The sequence below is a fragment of the Benincasa hispida genome, chromosome 5 (assembly GCF_009727055.1).
Source record: "Benincasa hispida cultivar B227 chromosome 5, ASM972705v1, whole genome shotgun sequence".
In the NCBI taxonomy this organism is placed as follows: domain Eukaryota; kingdom Viridiplantae; phylum Streptophyta; class Magnoliopsida; order Cucurbitales; family Cucurbitaceae; genus Benincasa; species Benincasa hispida.
In genome coordinates this window covers 48,743,717-48,763,141 of record NC_052353.1, presented here as the reverse complement: position 1 = coordinate 48,763,141, position 19,425 = coordinate 48,743,717, and the positions used below count along the sequence as shown (strand labels likewise).

At 33.2% G+C, this 19,425-nt stretch overlaps 2 protein-coding genes across 6 annotated transcripts; one reads left to right on the top strand and one right to left on the bottom strand.

Moving 5' to 3' along the window:
- The first annotated feature begins 3,237 nt into the window (after positions 1-3,237).
- LOC120078285 (putative protein TPRXL) lies at positions 3,238-6,386 on the top strand. Of its 2 annotated transcripts, XM_039032515.1 has the most exons (3): positions 3,238-4,206; positions 4,656-4,769; positions 5,849-6,386. In XM_039032515.1, the coding sequence occupies exons 1-2, from the start codon at positions 3,500-3,502 to the stop codon at positions 4,669-4,671; spliced, it is 723 nt and encodes a 240-aa protein (XP_038888443.1). In that variant the 5' UTR covers positions 3,238-3,499; the 3' UTR covers positions 4,672-4,769; positions 5,849-6,386. The 2 variants fall into 2 exon arrangements, with proteins under 2 accessions (XP_038888443.1, XP_038888444.1); XM_039032516.1 differs by lacking the exon at positions 4,656-4,769 and having other exon boundaries at positions 3,242-4,206.
- A 1,953-nt stretch (positions 6,387-8,339) lies between these two features.
- On the bottom strand, positions 8,340-19,217 carry LOC120078319 (trans-resveratrol di-O-methyltransferase-like). 4 transcript variants are annotated; one of them, XM_039032556.1, is made up of 2 exons: positions 18,330-19,217; positions 8,340-9,413 (listed from the first exon to the last, which is right to left on the bottom strand). In XM_039032556.1, the coding sequence occupies exons 1-2, from the start codon at positions 19,095-19,097 to the stop codon at positions 9,273-9,275; spliced, it is 909 nt and encodes a 302-aa protein (XP_038888484.1). In that variant the 5' UTR covers positions 19,098-19,217; the 3' UTR covers positions 8,340-9,272. The 4 variants fall into 4 exon arrangements, with proteins under 4 accessions (XP_038888484.1, XP_038888482.1, XP_038888485.1 ...); XM_039032554.1 differs by having other exon boundaries at positions 8,340-9,343; XM_039032557.1 differs by lacking the exon at positions 8,340-9,413 and adding an exon at positions 12,113-12,235.
- Between the last annotated feature and the right edge of the window lie 208 nt (positions 19,218-19,425).

The following is a 19,425-nucleotide window of genomic DNA, read 5'->3' as shown; positions in this document are numbered from 1 at the left end:
ACTGTTGTTCGATCTCTGTGAATTATAAAATAATTAGACAATATTTAAAATAAATTTAAATTAAAAATAATTAGATAATATTTATTCATTTACCAGATGACCCACAGCTGCTCCTAAATGAGTGACGTAGTGTCTTGTGATATTATTATACCAATGAATATATTATGGAGTGACATCTGTGTCAAACTGTTCAAGAGAAACCCCTGCTGCAATAAACTTTGCACGATAGTGCCATCGTACAACCAAATGTGCAACTTTTTCGGACCAATCTCCAGTCCTTAGGTCAATATCATACAGTACAGGTTCAGTATTACAAGGCGATGGGACATCCTGCTGAAAACCGAATTGTCTCATCACCCTGTCAGAAAGATGCCACTCACTAATGTGAAAACATATGAGAGGACTCATCGTCCGCCATATGTTTTGACTATTCGTACAAAAATTAGGCAAAGTATGCATAATAATTTTGTATGGCTCCCAAATAACCTGAAACACAAAATATTATATTAGAGAATATTAAAGACAAATACAATAAAAATGTGAATAAAACAATCAATTAGGTTTAGTGTGATGTACCTATTCAGGTTGAAGTAGATCAAACATGTATCTATACTGTTGACTACATGTGTGGCTGTCCTAGTCACACAAAATTTTTCTCTCCACCAAAATTTTTAAATTGATAATTTAGAATTTAAATTAACTAGATCAATGATATAAAAATTAAATTGAATTAAAACAACATATTGAGAACCGTAGGCTCGTCCAACTAACTGAGTGTCATTAACATGATGTAGCTATGGAGCTATTGTTGGAAATCGCTTTCAAGCCCATAGTTGCAAAACTATGAGAGGCCTAGCTATCTCTCGAACCTCAGGTCTTGTTGCTTTGCATAGTTGTCTATACAACCATGCCAAGCATGCTCCACCCCACGAATTCCGCCCTGCATCATGCTCCACCCCACAAAAAATATATTAAAATTGACTATAATTAAATAGTAGAGAAAAGTGTGAGGGTAAAGAATAATGTAAAACTTTATTGATTACAATAAAAAAAAAAATTGAATATACAATAGATTATTATAAAAAAAATTAAATATACAATAAATTATAATAAAAAAATTGAATATACAATAAATTATAATAAAAAAATTGAATATACAATAAATTATAATAAAAAAATGAATATATAATAACAAAATTATTTATTTTTCAATCCCTAACTATCTGGAGCCCGTCTTAGTAACGAAGGACACTTCCTTCGATTATGTCCTAACTGGTTACAAAATCCACATCGTTGTCGAATGGCTAGTTCTGTCCAATCATCTTGTTGTGATAACGTGAACTTTTCGGTCTACCAGGTTTTCTCAACAACGATGGATCAGGATGTAAGACGGGCATGTAAGACGGGCATACTAAACTTGTTAACTATCACAATAATTTTGTATTAAACTATAAATATCAACTTCTTAAACGTAACAATAAACTAAACATTTTAACACCATAAACATCCAAGTTAATACTAAATAATTCAAATATCATAAGAATAAACTAAACTTTTCAAATATCATAAGTTCAACTCACAGAATCGATGGTAGTTCTCTTTTTTCCTTCAAAGTGACAACGTTCACCCTTTTTTCCTGTTATTTGTTATCTGACAACAATTACAAAAAATTACAAAAAAACTAGAATCTATAAAAAAAAAAAAAATAATATAAGAATAAAAATAAAATTTATAATTATTCTTAAAAAAATAAAATTTATAATTATTCTTAAAAAATAAAAATTTAGTAGAGTAACGAACCAGTATAGTTGTGTGAGAATAATTTGTATTAAATGAAATACAAGAAGGGAAATAGAAATGGAAATGGGAGGAGAGAAAGATGATTTCGAAGGCTTATTTTCGAAGGCAGTGAGGGGGCAGTGAGCTATGAAGGGGCAGTGAGCAAATCAAGGGAAGAGGAGTGAGCAAAATCAAGGGTAGTGAGTCTTCAAAAATTATCGAGGGAGTGGTTGAGGAAAAATGAAGAGGATGGTGGTTTAAAAGGATGTAGGTTGAGTGTTGAACACTCGACCCACGGGTTTAGGGTGGTTGAAAAGGCATTAAGGCTATGGCAAAGGGGCATGAATGCATCAATGAATGCATGGAATCGAAGCAGGGGAATCGGATAACGTCAAGGCATGCAGGGAATCGTGCAGGGGAATCGGAGCAGGGCAGCATGGTGATATATATGCACTTTTTCAGACTTATGGAAAGTAAATAAAGTGAAGACGAGTTCCATGTGGCAGACCATGTCAGCTGACTGGTTGACCGATTAATCCATATGGCAGACTCAATCTCGCTCTCGCTCACAATCTCGCTCTCTCCTACAATCTCGCTCTCTCAATCTCACTCTCTCCTACAATCTCGCTTTCAATCTCGCTCTCTCCTACAATCTCGGTTTCAATCTCGCTCTCTCTTACAATCTCGCTTTCCATCTCACTCTCTTCTACTATCTCGCTCTCTCCTACAATCTCGCTTTCAATCTCACTCTCTCCTACAATCTCGCTTTCAATCTCACTCTCTCCTACAATCTCGCTTTCAATCTCACTCTCTCCTACAATCTCGCTCTCTCTTACAATCTGTTTCACCCATTTATCTTCCTTGTCGAGGGTTGAAGTTTCGACTTATGCATGCCAGAACTTCAACCTTTGACAACCTAATATACAAAATTAGCGAGATTCCCTTCTAGAGCGAGATCCTCATCACAAAATTAGCGAGATTTCCTTTTCCTTGTCGAGGGTTGATGTTTCAACTTATGTATGTCGAAACTTCAACTCTCGACAACCCTAATTTACGTATTATTTCCAAGTTTTTCTTTGTTTGTCGAGTTCTCAACGTTCAACCTCTACATTAGTCGAATCCTCAACCCTCGACTTCTAGTCTCGAAATCCCAAAACAATAATATTTCTCTAATAAATTTTGAAAACAACAATATTAATATTAAAGGTCCAACCTAAAGTATACCCAAGTATTGTTTTAAATTAAATAATGTCTTTGTATTGGAGTTTTATCTTTAAACAATTAAAATATTATTTTAAAACTTTGATCATTACTTGTTATTCTAAAATAATATAATCCTACTGAAAAAAATTCAATCAAAATTTAGTTGTGGAAAAACTGTTAAGAAAACTATTTATTTATAGAGAAAAAGAACTCTTAAAAATAGTTTTTTTTTTAACCCCATGTCTAATGGCTATATCCAAATTAAATTCAGGGCTGGCTTGAATCTATGATCTTGCTTTGACGACACCTCAAAACGGTGTAGTCTTCAACAATCCCCCCATTGCCAAGCAATCCATTTTCCATTCAATTATATAATCCCTTCTTTCTCCTTCTTCCTCTTCTTCTTCTTCTTCTTCTTCTTCTTCTTCCAGATCTTCTCAAAAACTTCTTAATTCCCCTGTTTCTGATCAAACCCACAAATCCCAACACCTTGAAAGTTCCATTTTGGTGGTGGTGGATGGCAAAAACCAACAAATACACCTCCATCAATTTCAATCACATCTACGACAAGAATCTCTCCCCCAATTCCAAAACTGGCAACAATCCCTCTAAGAACCCATCTTCTTCTTCTTCTTCTTCTTCTTCTTCTTCCTCCTCTTTTGCCTCTGCAACTTATTCTTCCATTTCTTCCCCTAACAAGTCCCATGGCCGCATGCTTGTCCTGACCCGTCCTACCCCCAAACCCATCACCTCGCCGCCACCCCTTTCCCCTCAACCCCAATATCGACCCCCATCCGCCGATCATCGTCCAGTTCCGGATCAGACCCGTCCTCCGCAATCCGATTCCGATTCGATATCTCTTCGCCCTCTCGGACGGACCGGTACGGGCGGGATCGCTCCCTCTCCGATTCCGAGCTTGGAGAAGGACAAGGAGATTACCCCTCCGGCGGCTGTGACGTTGCATAAACCGGAGAAATTTGTGCCACCTCATCTCCGTGCGGGGTTCGTTGGGAAGGAGGAGAGACCTGTGAACGTTGGGATCCGATCTAGGGAAGCGAATCAGAGGCAGTACGGGAATTATGGGTCTCCGAGCCGGTATGGTGAAGATGGGCGGCCGAAATCCGGCGGTGGGTATGAGAGGATGAAAGGGGCGGGTGAGGCAAATCTGGGGGCGATGGTGAATCGGCCAAGATCCAGTGGGAATCGCCCGAGTTCTAGTGGATGGTATGTTTCTGTCAAATATTTGCCCTTTTTACCTTCTCTAAGTCCTTGTCAATTAATTGGGATTATGGAGACATAAACGTGTAGTTAATCATACTTAAAAGTGAAAACTATTTTGGCCTTGCCCCTGCATTTTGGGTATGAAGTTTCCTTCTTTGGATGCCCTTTTACCATGACACTGAGATGCTTGGGCCTTTAGCTATGATTTTTACAAGTCTCTCTGTCATGTTTGTGGGCTGTGTAGACATGAATCAATCCATTTTAATCTCATGATTATAGATCCTTTTATCTCAGTGAATTGGGATCATTGATACACAAACATGTACTTAATTTTGGCACTGGATTTTAGGTATGGAAATTGGAATTGCCTGATTTGGATGCCCTTTTACCATGACACTGAGATGCTGTTGTTTATGGGTTTTGATTTTTATAAGATTCTCTTGTTTTTGAAGGGCTCTGTGGAGATGAATCAATCCCTTTAATCTCGTGAATAAATGATAGAGCAGAGGGGTCTTTTTGTTGTTCTCTGTTTTTATACTGCTGAGTGCTCTGCTGGCCAATAACGTGTAAGGTTCTCTTAGGAAAGAAGAACATTGGCTGCTTGGATTTTTTTTTATTTGATTGCAAACCTTTTTTAGAATGCAGAATACTTCTATCAGCATGAAGAGGTTCAACTTTTGGACTTGTGTTTGATTGTTTTCCTCACGTTATGTCAGCTAGGGAATAGAATATGATATGACTTGGTACCAGCTGGCTTGTGACATTGTTTTTTAATCGAGGGGTGCTTCATACAGATTTGGGAGTTCGAGTATGTGTAACTTGGAATCAAGAAGTTTGAGAATGAGATGCCTGTGTTTGAGATATGCGAGATGCTTGAGTTAAATCATGTATTGGACATTCTCTTTATGGGCTTTAGATTTTCGTGGTACGAATTTATGGATTTTGAAGAGATGATGTGATGAATTATACACTCTAATAGGTCAAACCTTCAAAACCGATGCTCTTGAAAGAATTATATGATTCACGAGCTTACTTGATGGTCTATTCTATAGGTTGTACAATAGTGTCCTTGAGTTTTAAAGAATTTGATTTGTTTGTTGTGCTAAAAATTTGTTAATGTGTGGGCCACCTTTTCTTAATCCTTAGAAATGGTTGATTTCCCCCCGCACACACGCACACACTACTACCCGGGCCAATTCCTTGGACTTGACAAATATATTGAGCTTGTTTTTGTTCATATGAAAAATTTCTCCCCCCCCCCCCACCCAACAACAACACAGAGTTTGACAAAAAACTCCCTGGGCCGATTCCTTGGACTCGACAAATATACTGAACTTGCTTTTGTTCATATGATAAATTTCCTCACACATACATACCATTTCTAAGGATAATTTTTTTATCCTTAGAAATGGTTCATTAAATAAATGCACCCCAGCCACCCTCTCTCTCACACACACACACACACACACACAAACATACTCCCACATTACTCCACGGGCCAATTCCTCGGTCTTGACAAATATATTGAATTTGCTTTTGTTTTACTTGTTTTTGTTCATATGATAAATTTCCATTCATATTTCTTTCATGAAGGGGTCAATTTGTGTTCTCACTGATTTTTTGGCAACAAATTGTGCTTAAACAGATTCTTCTGAAGCTGGATACTTTTCCAAGGATGAAAGTGGATTACATTTGAAGCACAAGCCATGCTGCTCAGCACCCATCTTTTATCCTTCTGGAATCGGTATTCGTCATCAGAATTTTTATTTTTTTAGAATTCATAGTCATGGAAGATGAACAGATACCACCAAGGTGACAAGATCTCAACAATGAAGTGACATCAAATTCAGATTGTTATACCCCAAGGAAATGAAGTTTCAGCATTCATCCCTTTACTGATTGGTAGTTTGGCTTTTTCACCCCCTCTTCTGTATTTATGGAAAGGGAAAGAAAGTCGTTTTGGAATGTAGAACTGACCAGTGTTATGCGTTGTCGTCCTCATCGTTGTCATTGTCGTTTTAACTGCTTTTAGATCAGGCTTAGCATCTTGTGTGTAGGATGCTCCTGTGTTTTTCAGTTTTTATCTAAGTTTGTAAAATAAAGATTCTTCTTGTGTGAGGATATTAGGTTTCATTCAGTTTATAATGAACTGGCCATTCTAATGCAACTGCAGGTACAAATAACTCGTCTTTCCCTCTTAACTCCTGCATAAGTTATATACAAAATGATTTTGGAAAAGCTATCTATCACAGTCTTTGAATTCAATTTGATCTCTTCTTTTATGTTTGATATTAATTTTAGGGTGACAATCAGCCCATAGTCGTTGACCATTGGAGCAATTGAGTTATTTTAATTAGTTGAGTTATGTTGTTTGCTTCGATTAAGTCATCTATTTTTATCTGTGAGGCACATGTAAAATCGTATCTATTTTTACATTTATCTATTTTTTTTAATGAAAAAAGATAATTCTCAATCTAAAACTGGACAATTTAATAGAAAAACTTACTACTCGAGTCTAAAACTAAAAAGAAAAAAAAAATAGAAGACTAAACCCTATAATCATCGAAGCTTTATCTTCACATTTGAGTCTCTAAGTCTACCAAAATATAATCTACTTGAATATTTTCATCAATTCAACGAAGAAGTTCTTTGTTTATCTTCGTATTCTTCCTCTAATCTTCTTTTTGTTCTCTGATCAATATGAGTCGCGTATCGTCATATCTTATCATATCTATATCTCTAATCATATTTGTGCTTCCTAATTTGATACTAGACACAAGTATTTTGACTTAAAATATCAACCTACAAAATGTTAAATAAAATTTCGAAGTGCTGTGCAATGGAGGGATTTAGCGGCCGCTGCAAGGACAATTTTTTAGGTAAATCTAGAAAACTAAAACAAATTCATTAAAATTTTGAATCATAACAAACTACTTTTTGTTGGTATTCATCTTATCTGACACAAGAAATTTTCAACAATTAAAATCTTATAAAATATAGATTTTTAAATAAATCATAACAAATTAGATTTTTTTTTTTTTTTGAAAAACATTTTACCTAAACAAAAAATTTTGAAATAGGATAATCCAAAAACACAGATTTTTAAATCATAAAAAACCAGATTTTGTTGGTCTTTAAAATACATTTTATCCAAATAAAAAAATTTCAAATTAGAAAAAAAAAAATTGTTTTCTAATTTTGAAAACATAGGTGAAAAACTTCCTAAAATTCAAAGAGGAAACATAAAATATAGTATACCTAGACTTTCTTCCATAAGTTTGGAATAAGAATCACCTGAAAAAAACACAAAAAATGACAAAAAATTAATTAAAGTGTATTTTTTGTTCTTTTGGATTATCATGCAAAATGGTCATTGGCACTTGTACATTCTTGTACATGGTCCAATGAACTAATAGTGTGCGGAGGAAAAAAGCTTATGTTTGACTGAATCTATAAATTGTTGAATAAAAGTCCCGAAGAAATTGAAAATCATAATAACAAGAATTTTGAGATTCAAATATGGGAAGCGGGTGAAAATGTAGAATAGATCCCTTCTTGGATTTAAAACTAGCAATCAAAAAGATACAATTACACTATATGTGAAAATACTACTAAGGGCATTTTGGGATTAATTGTTTGCTATAAATCTGACCAATTCCGTTATTTGTCATTCTTTCAAATGGAGCTTAAATTTTTATTAATTGAGCAAATACTTTGGTCATTCTAGAGTGCACCTATTTTTGTGCAATCGACTTCAATCATACAATAAGCAATGTTAGACAATTGCATGAATTGAACAAAAATGAGTACAATCCAAAAGCTCCTAAATATACTTTTTCTTTCCTTAAAATTTGCCCCATAGTTCTTCAAAACAATATTTCAAGGACATCTTCAGAACAAAATCCCATATTATAAGCAAATTAGGTCTACACATTTTTTTTAACAATCAACCAACTAAAGGGAGGGAGAGATTAGTAGCTGCATCTGGACATTTCAACTAACTAGGTCGACACACCCATAACACTCTCATTTTGCTCCAAATCCGGTAGCGATAATACTTAATTGTCACGAAGGAAAATTTAAAAGAGTCAAAACAGGTAAAATGGAAAAGGAGAGGTTAGTTAAGGTCTACACACTTCATCTCAACTCTTCTGAAATACCCTAAAACAGCTATCTTAGTTTTACCATAACAATCCAACAAATACTTTATACATAAAAATAGTTTAGTATTTAAAATCATCCCAAGACATTGTATATGTGGCCTTAGAAAGAGATAGTTATGGGTAAATCTCTATAGGAGACCTTAGGCCTATAATTGGGAAGATCTTATAGCCACCAAATCCAACTTCTTTAATCAATTGAGCCCACTCCTTTTCTTCTCTCTCTGTTCCACCTGCTAAACTCATCATCAACATGTCAAAGGACAGTTGAGTTTGAATAGAGTCATCTCTTTTGCTATTGCCCACCACCATATCAATTACCATCACTTTTCCTTTGTTACCATTGCTTGTAATTACTTCTTTGCAGTTCTTCAGAATCTTCACACATCTGCCATCACTCCAATCATGTAATATCCACCCCAAATATCATATTATTGTTGAAAACGAAGTAGGCTCTCACAATACAACTCAATAGATAAGAAAATAAGATTGTTCTCTTACACAAGATTGGAGAAACTAGAACTTGAATATTACTTTATTTTCTTGGCTTGCTTACAAATGACAAATCCTACGCATATTTATATTAGTAGGAAAATACATCAAAAGACATCAATGATAAATACAAATACATGTGACTTTTCACCAATACATGAACATTCATCAATGTATCTTGTAATTCATGTATTCAACTATTCTTTGAATCTCAACTATTCATGTATCTAATTAAATGTAATTCATGCACCTTGAATATAAGTCTAGATTAATTTCTATCATCCTCCCTTAATCTAGACTTGAGCAACTCCAAGCTTTTCTCTAGACTTAACAAATAAGTCAAACTTCAGTGTCTTCGTAAAAATATCCGCCACCTGATCTTGAGTCTTGTAATGCTTCACCATCATTTCTCCATCTTTAACCAACTTCTTCCATGGAAGACTGGATTTTTTGATAATGCAACGGCAGAGATTTGTTGTAGCCCAACCCTAGACATGCAGGACCGTCATAGCCCAACCCCGACATACAGATGCAGGTGACAATGTACATGGAAAAAATCTTCTACCCCACGAATGTAAGTTTGGAGAAAACTATGCATAAAATTAAAATATTCTTCAACTATTTCCTTCAACCCCATATCATAATACATCCCAAATTCTTGAAGAAATTTACTTGTAATCTGCATATCTATGCAAGTCTGAAGATGGATAGTAGGCTTTAGATTTTTATTTATGGTTGTTTTGCACTTCATCACTATATCTACATTGTTCTTAAAAATTCATATAGAAGAAATGATAAAGTGCACAAATGCATATTCTTTCTTTTGTTTTCGACAAAAAATAGTCTGTTGTTGCTCTTTTGATGTCACACATTGATAGCAAATTGCTTTATTTGATTGGATTAGTTTGTTTCTGAGTTTTATATTGTTTATATTGTTTATATTTTTTAAAACTTCCAATTTGTAAGATAATTTAGTTGCTAAGAATCACCTTTGTTACTTAGTAAAAGTATATTTCTTTTAGTATTGAATTTGGAAGCTGACTACAACTACTACTTTAGAGCATATTTGGATTGACTTTCTAAGTACTTAAGAATACCTTCTTTGTACGTTGAAATACTTATTTAAGCACTTAGAAAGTCAATCCACATAATGTCTGAATTTATGAGTAGAAATGTGCATAATTCATTACTCATAGCCTATAATACTTCTAGTTCACCTCATGATTTCTCAGTTTTGTCTTTCATATTAGTTCTCAACATTAAAGTAAAGTCTATGTCCCAAACTCCCATCTCCGAGTTTCATATCTCATTTAGATGTTGGATCTTTGTAAGACTTGCATTCGGTCAAGGAGGAACGCTAGGCTTTAATGGAGATACACATATCACTCAACATATCTGTGTAAGTTTGATTTTGCATTTAGATTTGTAAATTGTTGGCTTGACCAAATGTTTAGTTCTAAAGGCTTTGATTTTTCTTTGGGTATTGATCTATGTTTTCAAGAATACATCTTTAAAGTAAGTGTTTGCTTCAATCTTCTTGTTTATGTCAAATAACTATGTAAATCCTTGATATTATAGGTTTCTTGAATCAAAGGTAAAGGTTGTGATTTCTCACTTTTTGAACGTTGATATATGGTCTCTTTAGTTGTATGTAGTATTTTTTCCCTTATATTTGTATTTTACAATTTTAATTTTACATCATGTTCAACACTCTATTGTAGAAAAATATTGTCACATTTGATGAATGAGTTTTGAGTTTGATGGTAAATATATGTTCTTTTTGCAGCAAGCAAAGATAAAAGACTTATCAGATTTTTTATGTAAATACTAGTGGATGCATCATTTTAAAAAGATGGAGATTAAAGGATACTTACGTATATTGAGGAAACTAGAAAGTTGAGGTTACATTATTTTTTCTTTATCTTAATTTAATTTATACAACATGTCGATCCCAAAAAAAATATAGTTATTTTTATGGAATGTTGTATTGATTGAAGCATCTTATTATGAGTGATATTTATACTACTGAAATTTTATTTTGATTTAAATGTACTTACATACAATACTAAAAATTTATATGATTACAGTTGATTTTATAACTTCATTTGTAATAATTTGTTACTGGTATAAAGTGCTACGTAAACAATATACAATTTGATCAAAATCGACTATCAAGGGGAGATTCAAAATGTATATGATTTTAAAAATTGCAATCAAAAGTCAACTATAGTATTTTTTAATGCTATGAAAACTTTCCAGGATATTAAAATTATGTAATAAAAAATGAATATTTTATAGTATTGAAAAAATGCTATGGAAAGTCATGGACTTTCAATAACATCGGTTACAACAGCATGTCTAAAACGCTATAGAAAGTCTTTTATAACTTTTTTTTTACCGCTATAAAAATGCTATAGAAAGTCTTTTATAGCGTTTTTTACCGTTATAAAAGATGCTATAAAAGACATTCTATAGCGTTTTTTGCCAATGCTATGAAAGGTTTTCATACCATTAAATATGTGCTATCAAAAGTTGATTTTTTATATCGGTTTTTATAGCGTTAAAAAAACGTTGTGGAAAGTTGGGGATTTGAATAACATGTGCTACGACAACATTTCGAAAACGCTATGAAAAATCTACGACAACGTTTTTTTAAAGCTGTCAAATGTGATATTTGTTGTAGTGTTGCAAATATACTGTTAAAAGATAATAATAAATCAATATTTAAATATATGGATTATCTATGCTTCACTTTGATATGATCCAATATTTTCTTTACAAATAACGAAAACTTCCATTATCATTCTACAATTCATTCAATTTTGACATTCTTAAAATGACAATTCTTTCAATCATGACATTCTAAAGATGAAGTGACCAAATAAATAAGAAAACTTATAATTATTCTTTTAAAAATATGTAGTTATTATATGAAAAATTGTCTACTATTTTTAAAGGATGTGTCTATTTAAATTTTAGTTTTTATGTGAAGGGATAGATCAAGAGGATTATTATTTATATAAAAAATATTTAGTTATTATATGAAGTTAAAATTAAATTACTTATATACAACACAAAGTGATGCTTAGTTATTGTATTTATCTGAAAAGTATAAAATTAGAAAAGAAAAGTTAAAAATATCAATAAAAAAATCTAAAGAGTACAAAATATATATANTAAATAAAATTGTTTTTAATTATATCAACAAAAACTCTAAATACTACAAATTTATATATTTTTTTAATTATAAAGGGGTGTGAATATAATTTATAATTAAGTTATTTTTCACTCTATCCTCTCTTGCTCTTCATATTGTTTTTCTCTCTCCTCCACTGATGTGATGCTTCTTTGTTGGAGGATAATTTGTTGAAAACAAAAATCTAAAAAGAAAAAAAATAAAAGTAAAAGGCACATATACCTAATGAAAAGGGTATAATGGATATTTAGCAAAAATGAAAGGCAACATCAAGAGAGAAAAATTATTCCGATATAGCCCTTTTAATTGGTATACTGGATAGACTTGTCTAAAAAGGATAAAAAAATGCTTTTAATATATATACCTTCTATAGAAGGGAAAAAAAAAAAAAATCTTTTTGGTCACTGAGATCTCAAGAATAAATGTATTTGGTGCTTAACGAACATTTCCATTCCTGTTCTTTATGTTCTATTTTGAAAGACAAATATAATAATCATTTCTTTTTTTTTTTTTTTGTTCTATGAATTTTTAAAATAAAAACAAACAAAAATGATATAAAAATAATTTTTGAAATTTAATTTTTAAGTTTTAATATTATATTATATTTTTAGATTGTATTTTATATATAATTAAAAATGATAAAAATAACACTTTCATATATGTTTTAGAAAAAAATTGAAACAATTAGAAACTTAATTTTGTTGTCTTAAAAATTTATACACAATTATGAAGACGTCATTAGAAGAGAAATATGAACAATATTTGACCGAAATACTTGTCTTTTCTAAAATAACAAAAAACAAAACACTAGAAACATAAACGCTACCATATGTTTTATATATACCATTAACAAGGTATATCACTAATATATCCATTTTCTTAATTTATAAAAAATGTACCTACATATGTATCATCAATATATGCATGAGTTCTTACATGTTCGGGTCATTTTTGCAAAATATTTTATCATATATTTAGCCAAGAGATATGCCATTATCATAAATGCTCCTTAAAATTGTAACCAAACAGTTGTAATTATAAAAATAACACTTTCATTTCTTCACGTATAATGGATAGAGAGGATGGAAAGGATCATTCCAACATAGAATTGTAGCTAATCTGTTTAAAATGATCTTTCAAAGAGCTTCAAAAGTGTTTTCTTTTTTGAAAAAGATATAACTGGGGTCAGTAGGTATACCGGGACATCTCAATTAGGTTGACACCTCCTTAGCACCATTATCATATCCCCAACTTATTCATTAATCAACAATAAAAAGGGTTACAAAAGAAGGGTTGGAGATGAACCCTGTAGAAAGTGCAAGTTACATGAAAGCATTAAAATTCAGTGAAATAGTAGTTGGGGAGTAGTCTTTGAAGTGTTTTGACTTGGAGGACCACAAACCAAAGAGGATGTGCAGACATTTTTCCAAACCTTTGTTTCAGTGTTTTCAAGATCGTTGAAGGTTCAGTTTTTTCTTTCAAGCCACAAGGACCAGCAAATGGCTATAGCTGAGTTGAAAACAATAACACCCTTTTTTATTTTGTAGTTTATATTGGAGATTGCATTTACAAGTGAAGGCATGCCACTAGCATTCCTAATGTTTCTGTTGGTCCAAGGTTGAATTTTCCTCCAAATAGCTTTTGCAAAGTTACAATGGATGAATAGGTGATTCATAATCTCCTTTTTTTTCTTTTGTGTAGGATGGTCCAAAGAAAGAATTTGCATTTTTTTGGAATATATGACTTACATACTTTGTTAAAAGTAGGACGATTCTGATTAGTATTATCACGTACAAATGGGCAAAAGAGGTTCATTTTGGCTGAGGAGATGTTATATAAATCAATGCTTTCCAGAGTCCATCGAGGCTTGTTAGAAGCTTTGCTGTCGTTGGGTATTATCAAAGAGCTCTTGAAGTTGTTCCAATTCATTATGTCTCTGTCAAATAGAGGTGTGCGAGGGATAAGATTCCAATAATTTGTGTGAATGTCCCAATTATCTTTGATGGAGCTGTCTAGGAGACTTGTAAGAGCCTAAAGTCTAGGAAAGCTATCAGTAAGAGGGCTTCTCTGATTCCATTTTCCTTTCTAGAAAGATATCAAAGCACCATTGTTCACCTTCCATACCATATTTTGTCCAAACCAATCAAGGAATTTAATAATAGAATGTCATGATACTTTTAAGCTACTATATTTGCCTTCAACAGGAATGCCACCAAGAAAGGATTGTTTGTATTTTGTCATTATAATTTGCTTCCAACGGGGGAGTTCTTCATAGCAGAAACACTAGAGCCATTTACTAAGAAGGGCGAAGTTTGTATCATCAATATTGTTCATGTCCAAGCCACCTCTATTTTTTGGAGCAGTGACGATCGACCAATGAACAAGGTGAGTAGAGTTTCTGCTTGAGTCATCTTTCCAAAGATAGTTTCTCCAAAGCTGGGGCTTTGAAGACTGAGAGTAGCTAAGTTAGAACACTGCTGAGGGTTGATTTAATGAGTGTAGTTTTTTCCCCTTTGGAGATATATGAGTATTTCCAATTATCTAGTCTTCTCCTGATTTTTTTCACGATGACCTCCCTAAAGGAAGTGGAAATAGGTTTACCACCAAGGGAAGCACCTATTTAAGAGGTATGTGTTGTTGTTTCCAGTTATCTAGTCTTCCCCTGGTTTTCAAACACAGTCGTAGGCAAGGTGAAGTTCGAGTCTCTCTGCAAGCACTTTGGCAATAATTTTATACAAGGAGGTGGTAAGACTTACAGGCTTGTAATTAGAGGTTAGAAGTGCTTTATATTTCTTTGCAATTAAAGCAAAATAAGTTTCATTAAGATTTTTGTTTACTATACAATCCTGAAAAAGTCGTGGAACACTCCCATGATATCTTCTTTGAAAATGTTCTAGTACTTTTTGTAGAACTCAATAGTAAATTCGTCAGGACCAAGAGCTTTATTAATAACAATAGAATTGAGCACTGAGTGTACCTAAAGTTCTGTGAAGGGGGAATGAGCCTCTGGTTTTGTTCATGCGAGATCACATTCAAGTGAAAGTTGTCAATATATAATGAATCAAAGTTTTCCCAACATAGATATCCTTAAAGATCCTTAAAATATTGAAGGAGGCTTCCTCAATACTGTTGTTGTTTGTGCAGCTAACTCCGTCTTTGTTGGTGATTTATGAAATAATATTTCTTCTTTTCCTGACCAAACAAACTTTATGGAAAAATGCAGTATTTTCATCTCCCTCTAAAAGCCATTACTTTTTTACATCATTGAGCCCAATAGAGGTTTTCTTTAATAATAGCCTTGCTGAGATATGCTTTGAGAGAAATTCTTCTTTGATAATATTAAATAAGATATCAGATAACTTCTGATCGGCTTCAAGTTTATTAATAGCTTCTATTTCTGACAGCACAAGAAAATTGTTTCAATCTCCTAATGAAGGAGTATCTTGGATATCCAATTTGATGGGTGCTGCTCCACCAAAATTTGCTATTATTCTTGAAGCTCAGGTTATCCAGCTCATAGTTGTTCAATCTGAAAGGAGAAGGACCCCAAGTAAGATTTGAAGTCTCAAGGGCAATTGGGAAGTGGTCAGATGTAGTTCTAGCAAGCTTCTTGGTATATTGAGGAAGGAATTTATCTTCCCAATTTTGTGAATATACGAAACGATCGATGCTTAATAGGACAGGCCTAGTCCTAAGATTTTTCCAGGTATATGTACCATTTTTCAAGGGAGGGTCAAGAAGCCCAAAGTTGTTAATGAACGCATTGAATTTTTTCATACTATGTTTGGCTGGATTTAGGGAGGAGGTTTCATTTTGATCTCTGATGACATTGAAATCACCAAAAAGAATCCAATATGGAAGACATAGGTTGGCCAAAAAGAAGAGTTCATCCCAAAGATTTTTTTCTATCTTTTCTTTTAGCTTGACCATATATAGTCGTTAAGCACAAAGGGAAGCCATCACTCAAATTAAATCTAGCAAAGATGGAGTAAGTGCCTTGAATGTAGAAATCCGATGTTTTAAGTCATCCCATAATAAAAGAATCCCCCTCAATCTACCAATGGAATTTAGGCAAATTCAATTGATGCTAATGGAGCTCCAAATAGATTTGATAAGAGATTTGTTAATAGAGGATAATTTAGTTTCAGTGATAATGACAAATTTTGGACAGGAGCTAGAAATAGTGCATTTTATTAAGGCTCTTTTTTAGGGAGAGCGTAACCCTCTAACATTCCAAGTGATAATTTTCATGGGGAGGTGATGTTCCCTTTGGCCTTTTGGCCTACAAAGAAATCATCTAAATTACCCGTCTGAAAATTATTCGGACTTGCTATTGCATCTGTTGAGATAACTCATAAGTTATTTGAGTGAAGCCATTCTTTTGAAGTCATTTTTGAAGAAGCTTCCTAGTACTTTTGGATATTCCTCTTCTTTATATCTTTCATAATCACTTCCATGTTGCCTTTCATAAACTCAGATTGAGTAGGATAAGGGGTCTATGCTCTGGTTATAATTGATTTGGGCTAGAGACTTTTGCATCTGATTCCAGGTAGATGTAACCTAACTCCACAAAACGTTCAAAATCTGGTTGGTCGGGCCCAGGGACATTATTCCCATTAACTTAAATTTTTTCTAGGTAGTTGCACTGATTTAGCAAACAATTGGGCTAATTTTTTGTTGGGCTTTTCACACGATAGATTCGTCTGTCATTTTTCTTTTCAATCTTTCTTTTTGGACTTGGTGGGCTGGCAATTCAAATTGACATGGCAGGAGCATAAGATGGGTTATAATATTAAGTTTTGTTTCTTGGGGAAAATGACCTTTCTCTTAACATTTAAACCGAAGTGACTAGTGTTAGATTCATCATCACAAATTTTCTTCCCCTTGTCTATTTCATTCATCTTCTCTTTTCCTTTCGACTGTTCAGCTGATTTAAAAATATTTTTTTCACTATTAGTACTTCAGATTACCTTGGGTTCCAACATAATATCTAGTTTGCATTTGGTTGTAATTGAATTATTTGTAACCAAACACTGTTCATTCAGTTGGGGAGGGTAAGCAATGTTGTCACAACTATTGTACTGTTCATTGTTTGTGTCAAATTCATTGAAACTCACGACCACCTCCTTCATGTAGGATCCATGTATGTTTGAATCATGTCTAACTAACCACTTCCCAGACACTTGAGTAATTGGATGCACAATAAAACGATTACCTTTGTTATCGGAGATGGCTATAGCCGTTGGGATGAAGCCTATGAAGTTTCTTTTGATCTTGATACGAGTTTCCATAATATCAACTTTTCTCCAAGTATCCTTTGATACTTCTAAGAAACCACCACACGCATCTCTAATCTAGGTGAAAGTGTGTAAATTCCAAGCATGCAAAGGGATATCCCTAAAAATTGTCTAGCCTCCATAACTTGGGATGAGATTAGGAGTAGAATGCAGACTGAGAGCCCATTCTTCAAATTTGACATAATACTTATCCACAGTGACAAATACTTATCCACTGAGAGCCCATTCAACCAAGGAAATTGTAGTTCTCTCTAGAAAATTATGTAACTACATTTAAACATAGAGGTTGAATTTAAAAAGTACATTTATCATTTAAAGGATCATATATCAAAAGGAAGAAGAAAAGGAAAAAAAATAGAGGTTCAAACATGGGATCCACTAATTTAATACTATATTAAATCATCAATTAATAACCTAAAACCTACTAGCTAAAAAGCTTAAGCTAATAGGTTTGCACAAAATTTAATCACATAAATACTTTAACAACACTCAAGCCAAATAAATAAATATATAATTGATCGAAAAATATTTAGATGCATCTCGAGTTGAATTCATCCTTTTGCAGCTCACCTAGTGTCTAACCACTGATTTTTTTTGGAGAAAAACTCCTTTCTCCTTTTTACCTTAAATATAATTTTTTAGTTTTCTCTACTCTATGATTGTAACAATTTTACATAAAGATAGGTATAGTATAAAATTCACCAAAATATTGATTATAATAACCTATCATATAATAATGTTAAAGATATGAGTGCATCAAATTTTTTGTAGTCTACGTACACAATTGTGCAACCACAATTTGCTATGTGAAAACTCTTCTTCCTTCTTTCTTTTTTTTTTTTTTTTTTTTTAATATTTTGATTTTGTTTCTGGTATGTGGTTGAAGTAGACTGCAAAAAAAGATGTGTGGAGTCCACAATGTAGTCTAAGTATTTCTCTAATATATAATTAACCAAAAATCTTAAATAAATTTTAGTATACCTTTAATAGAAGTGCATCAGCAGGAGGAATGGCTTCAAACATGTCCCCTCCAACATATTTCAAGTTTTCGTTATCTTTCATGTTAGCCACTACTTGAGGAAGATCTAACACAATGCATACCGTTTGAGGAAAAGCCTCAGCAATGGCTTTGGCCATAGTTCCAGTGCCACCTCCCACATCAACTAGTGAGCCAAGTCCTTCAAAAACACCTTTATATTTACCTAACAAAACACTCATCACCAACTTTGCATCACTCGCCATGCCTGCATTAAAAACATCATTATCTTTTGGCCTTCCACCTACATACTCCCAAAACGACATTCCATGAGCTGTATCAAATAAGGTCTTATCGTCATTTAGGAAGCAAGCCGAGAACAACTGCCATGGCTCTATGATGAGCGGATCAAGCATGGAAAGCAAGAATGGAGTGAGAGTCAAAGGGTTGTCTTTAAGAAGAAGACGAGATGAATTGGTCAACATATATCCTTCTTCTTGTAGAGCAAAGAAGCCGGAGTATGTCAATAAACGCATCAAGCGGTATATGAATTGGGTTTTATTAGGATGAAGTTTGAGGGATGAAACAAGAAGAGAAAGGGGCATAGGGTTGGGGCCATGGCGATGGATGGCATCTGGAATTCCAAGTTGAATGGCACATTTGAGAGACATGGAGTTTATAAAGTCGAAGATGTGGTTCCATATGTGAGCCTGAGCTTCAAGGAGGTCATTATTGCTTTCAAATACTGTCATCTTTTCATCCTTCAAATCCATATTGATAACTCGTGAGAGAGAATTTGGCTTTCGTCTTTTGCTTTTTCCCTAACATGCCATTGTCAAATAACAAATGCAAGAGAAACTAAGTGTGGGGGACTGACGCATCTTCAACTTTTTTCGAAGAGGGCTTTACATAAAAATGCGATATAAAATTGATTATAAATAATTGATTCCAAAATTCACAATTAATAATAAATACTCAAAACAAATAATAATTAATTAATTCTAATTAATACATTTACACAAATTAGGTTTAACCAAAATATATAAATGATACTTGAGCATAAAAAATTGGTTAAGTCATACATTGTCAACTAAAAAATCA